Genomic DNA, 5624 nt, shown 5'->3' with positions numbered 1-5624 from the left:
GAGGCTGAGGCTAACTAACCAGATTGGTGACATCCCATGATGGGGTGACACCCGGTGCGGTCCGCACCCCCGCTCCCCCCTAGTGACGCCACTTAAAGCACTCATAAGGTTTTTCATCAGTATGGAGTCGCTTATGGTTAGCGAGGCTGTGCCAATCAAATAGGAATTTCTGGCATTCACAGTATTGGTAATGTTTTTTCCCTGTGTGCGTCTGCTCATGTAGAGGGAGATTGCGTTTAAAATAATGCTTTTCTGGCATTCGGAGCACTGAATTATTTTAATGGTGTGTTTTCTTATGGTGCTTGAAACCATCTCTACCTCTGAATCTTTTCTGACATTAAGAGCACTGATAATTTTATTCACCAGTGTGGATTCCCACATGTTTACTGAGTTGAGATTTTTGGCTGAAACATTTTTGGCATTCAGAGCACTGATAAGGCTTTTCCCCAGTGTGGATTCTTATATGGTAAGTGAGACTGCTTTTTTCACTGAAACATCTGTGGCATTCAGAGCATTGATAAGGCTTTTCCCCAGTGTGGGTTCTTATATGCTGAGTGAGACTGAATTTTTCACTGAAACATCTGTGGCATTCAGAGCATTGATAAGGCTTTTCCCCAGTGTGGGTTCTTATATGCTGAGTGAGACTGATTTTTTCACTGAAACATCTGTGGCATTCAGAGCACTGATAAGGTTTTTCCCCAGTGTGGGTTCTTATATGCTGAGTGAGACTGCTTTTTTGAATGAAACATATCTGGCATTCAGAGCACTGATAAGGCTTTTCCCCAGTGTGGATTCTTATATGCTTAGTGAGACTGCTTTTTACACTGAAACATTTGTGGCATTCAGAGCACTCATAAGGTTTTTCCCCAGTGTGGGTTCTTATATGCTGAGTGAGACTGCTTTTTATACTGAAACATTTCTGGCATTCAGAGCACTGAAAAGGTTTATACCCAGTGTGTGTTCTTATATGCCAAGCGAGACTGCTTTTGTCAATAAAACATTTCTGGCATTCAGAGCACTGAAAAGATTTTTCCCCAGTGTGGGTTCTTCTATGCCAAGTGAGAATACTTTGGTAACTGAAACATTTCTGGCATTCAGAGCACTGGTAAGGTTTTTCCCCAGTGTGGGTCCTTGTATGTATAGTAAGTGCTCTTTTGTCACTGAAACATTTCTGGCATTCAGCGCACTGATAAGGTTTTTCCACAGAGTGGGTTAATGCATGTCGATATAGACTCGCTTTGATACTAAACCTTTCCTGGCATTCAGAGCACTGATAAGGTTTTTCCCCAGTGTGGATTCTTAAATGCTCAGTGAGATAAGATTTACGGCTGAAACTTTTTGGGCATTCAGCGCACTGGTAAGGTTTTTCCACAGAGTGGGTTAATGCATGTCGATATAGACTCGCTTTGATACTAAACCTTTTCTGGCATTCAGAGCACTGATAAGGTTTTTCCCCAGAGTGGATTCTCATATGCACAGTGAGATAAGATTTATGCCTGAAACTTTTTTGGCATACTTTGCACTGAGAGTGGTTTCCCCCAGTGTGCATTGTGTCAAATTCTGTGAGATAAGATTTATGGCTGTATCTTTTTTGGCACATGTAACTTTTTTCCCCAACTTAGGTTATTTTGCCTTGATTGAGGCGGTTTTGAACACTGAATTTGTTCTCACAGTCCGTGTTTTTATAACGTGTATTCCTAGAGTTAATATCTCTACGTTTAGTTTTCTTTTGCTTATATGCCACAGTAAGAGTGAACCCGATTTTAGAGTTGGGCTTGTTTAGATAATGTTCAGCATTTATCTCTAAAAGAAATTGTGTGTAATTTTCTTAACACTTCAATTGAGCAGAATATGTCTGAAAGCAGCCCTGTAACACCTGTCGAAATATTTCTAGCAGATAATAGTCTTTAGGTTATAGCCTCTCCAGCAGCAACTTATTTTGTGACTGAAGATTTTCTCAAATCTATTTGTATAGGTTCTTAGCAATGCAGTGATAAGGTGTTAGTCTGATATTTATTAATTAAACTGATAAGTACCTTTTTGCACTGACGTAATGGCAGTAACTGAGGGCGTTAGAACGTGCACAGTAAGATTGTGGATCACGAGTCTCAGAACATCAGTTCCTTTTACCCTTTCTATGTTTGGTGTAAGGTTAAGGTTTGTAGTTCCGAAGACGAGGATTTATTTACATTACCTATAGCGCAACTGTGCTCATTTAATCCATTTTTATATTTAACAGTTTTACATATCACTCATTCACAGCAGATACCGTTGAGGCGATTTACATAGAAATACAGAACAGTACACAATAAAAAATAAACAATCTGAGATGGTTATGAACACAATAAAGTGGTGAATTTTTAAGGTTTTCGCAAGAGTGAGCAGAGTGGGTCGTGGTTTTCTACCCAGAGTCAGATAGTCTCAAACTTGGGTAACTGGTTAAAAACGGTTGTTGAACAAAGGTAATTTTCCAATGTTTTGGTTGTTAACGTGTCAGCTTCGGAGTCTTCTCTCAGCGTCTTTTCTTTGATGGTCTGCAGAAGAAACCTTTTGTTATAACTTTCTTTTATGCAGTGTGTGCTTCCTCTCTGGAATTACATGATGTTTTAGATGAAGGTTATTCTATGCACAGATATGGCTTTACTCTGGGTTAATGAACTGCTAAATTAGAGAATTCACTTACATTATAGTACTTTCCTCAGCTCCCACTTCCTTGCCACACCTAGATTTTGGAAATGGTTTAAACGTAGAAGGCTGGATGTCCTTCAGTTTTTCAAAATAATCCTTCTTATGGCACTGACTTCAGTTGCCTGGTGCTAAATCTTCCTTTCTTCGTCAGTAATTTCAATCACCTATAGTATTAAAATTAAATACTTAATACATGAAAATTTCCCAAAATATAATTTACAAGCCAAATCAATGCAGAGTTGCAGAATTTTGAAAATGTTGAGCTGTTTTTCATACAGAGCAGAGTGTAGAATTGTAGCCTGAGAGAACTTGGATGTAGGAGTGAGGATTTATAGAATTTTCAACTTTTTATTAAGCTCACAAAGGATACATGCACCCTATGGACTTGTAACATAGAACCCCAAAGGCAGAAATTAAAGTCATATGCACTGGCACCAAACAGATATTTAAACAAGCATTTACAATGCAACGGTTTCGCCTTTGCAAATGTTAGAGCTATTGGCATTGTAAATGACATTTTTATTTATGTGTTGGTTTTGAAAACATAAATAAATGGCATTGTCATTTAACAATGCCAATAGCTTAATCTCTCGCAAATGCCACACCCACAGAGAGCCACACCCACAGAGAGCCCCCCCTCAGAGCCCCCCACACACACACCCACACAGAGCCACCCACACAGAGCCCCCTCACACACCCACACAGAGCCCCCCCACACACCCACACAGCGCCCCCCCACATAGAGCCTCCCCACACACCCACACAGAGCCCCCCACACACCCACACAGAGCCCCCCACACACTGCGAGACCCCACACAGAGCCCCCCCACACACTGCGAGCCCCCCCACACACTGCAAGCCCGACACACTGCGAGGCCCCCCACACACACACTGCGAGCCCCCCACACACACACTGCGAGCCCCACACACTGCGAGCCCCACACACTGCTGCTGTTTACAAGGAGGGGCCGCATGTAAAGGTCAAGTTGGACACAAGCGGAAACAGTTGGAAACAGAAGAATGGTGAGATGGTTGGAAGTTGGTTCTGCTTGGGTATGGAAGGTGACACTAAAGTTACTCCTTTCCTTGTGCTCAAGATGCCTTGCACTGTGTTATGAGCTAAGATGGACCTTGAACACGAAGCAAGAAGTGTACAAGCACCTGCACTTAGCAACAAGGCCAGTGATGTGAGACTACAGGATCACGTGATACACATAGATCTGGCAATACAGAGAATGTTGTGAGCGAAAGGATGAAACCAGAAAATGAATGCTGTCAAATAAGAAAGCGCATCTGGTAATCCGCGACAGGCAACAGTTAAGTTTATCAGAAATTGAGGTTTCCTTTTTTTTTACTTGTCTCTACTGCTATGATTCTCGGTAAAATGTAAGAGTTGTTTTTCTACCGCTCTGAGCTCTGTTGGGGCCGCCGATCCCCAGTTCACTGCAGGCGTCAGCTCCCTGCCGCCCATCGCCTATAGAAAGTGATTTACAAGCTGCTTGAGCCAATTAGCGTCTGCGTCTTACAACGGGGGGCTCACCAGGGCACCTCTGAAGTACAAATCGGCTGGGAGGCGGCTTAAAGGTGTCCTCCAGGTGTCTGGGCCTTCTGGACAGGCAGTGTTGTCCTCCAGCTAAATCCACATGGGAGGGTCCTGTCCACCCCGAGAGCCCGGCCTGCCAATACAGCTGCTGAGCCCAATCACAACACGGCTCAGGCGGGATTTGTTTATTACTGGCGAGGTTAAGTAATTGTCACGGGATATGGAGAGCAGACAGGACTGGTTTGGGTGGGCCAAGTGGGGTGGATTCTATAGATGCCCTTTCTGGAGATAGGTGTCGACCTACATTTCTCACTTCCTAACTTCTGAGAACTTAAAAACGTGACGTATTTGTACACCATGTGCCAGTGAATTCGATGCGTGTTCTGCACAGTTGATGGTACTTTCGGCAGCCACCCTTCAGTACGTTTTTCATGAAGCTCTACTGATTTCAGAACTAAACCTAAACGCTCTGCGTAACGGGTGACATTACCTCCAATGTACCTTATTTAAATCTTTAAACACGTGAGTGACAACTGCACGGCTGGGACAGCAATGTTACCCAGGGCGGGGTCCAATTTAGTAAAATTGTACTTTAGAAAAACAAATTGTTGGTAAACACCATCATGAAAACTATATGTGTTTTTGAATGAAATAACAGTTATGCATCATAAGAATGTCACCCCTGTATGTCCCTCATGTCCTTGTACATAAAGATGCTTTGGAAATGAAGATCGTAGATGCTACAATTTATACGAATAACTTTCTATTTTTATTTCAGAAGGAACACTTTTTTGCTTCGTGCGGACAGTGGTCACCATAGCACAGTTAAAGAGCGGAGAGTTGGTAGACGACCTTGTCGAAGAGGGCAGGGAAGGGGCAGGCCGAGGGGGTACTTTGTGGGGCCTTACATGAGGTCAACATCTTTTTCCCCTCTATGCAGGTAGTTGTGCACCAGCCAGCTAAGAAACAGTGGACTTGTTATAGAGGAATCTAAAATAAAGTTTAATTTGCATGTAACAAGGACTGGCAGTCGTGTACTGAAAGCCCACGGTGTCGTTGCGCTTTGTTCTTTGCTAGCCCATTGTCACTTGAAATAACCGATTGGGCCATGAACTCAGTATAATTCAAATACACATCCAGGCCCACTCGAGCAGGAGTTTTGTTTTCCTGCTGAGTTCCGCCCATGGGGGGGGCTCTATTACTCCTGGAACAGACTCGGTTTGCCTGTGGCCTCCATCTCTGCTACTCGCATCCGACAGGTGAGGAGGGCTCAGTGGAGTGGTGGGGCGGTGCCCAGACGCCCTAATGAGATTTGGAAGCTGCCGAGCTTCTGAGTGGGGATGAGGTCTCAGGGCGTAATGGCCTAGCGTTTATGCAGACTCCATGTGTGGGA

At 43.5% G+C, this 5624-nt stretch overlaps 1 protein-coding gene across 2 annotated transcripts; it reads right to left on the bottom strand.

Annotated features, from left to right (window-relative positions):
* Nucleotides 1–355: 355 nt before the first annotated feature.
* On the bottom strand, nt 356–1600 carry LOC147737858 (uncharacterized). Of its 2 annotated transcripts, XM_086947818.1 has the most exons (2): nt 1402–1549; nt 356–1149 (listed from the first exon to the last, which is right to left on the bottom strand). In XM_086947818.1, the coding sequence occupies exons 1-2, from the start codon at nt 1547–1549 to the stop codon at nt 356–358; spliced, it is 942 nt and encodes a 313-aa protein (XP_086803944.1). The 2 variants fall into 2 exon arrangements, with proteins under 2 accessions (XP_086803944.1, XP_086803943.1); XM_086947817.1 differs by having other exon boundaries at nt 356–1600.
* Between the last annotated feature and the right edge of the window lie 4024 nt (nt 1601–5624).

Source organism: Lissotriton vulgaris, chromosome 1_1 (assembly GCF_964263255.1).
Source record: "Lissotriton vulgaris chromosome 1_1, aLisVul1.2, whole genome shotgun sequence".
Lineage (NCBI taxonomy): Eukaryota > Metazoa > Chordata > Amphibia > Caudata > Salamandridae > Lissotriton > Lissotriton vulgaris.
Note: the sequence above shows the minus strand (reverse complement) of the source record. Positions and strands in the feature narration are given on the sequence as shown.

What these genes read in the sequence shown, in the direction of transcription:
- LOC147737858 (XM_086947817.1), bottom strand. Translation starts at nt 1,600, where the DNA reads ATGTGCCAAAAAAGATACAGCCATAAATCTTATCTCACAGAATTTGAC.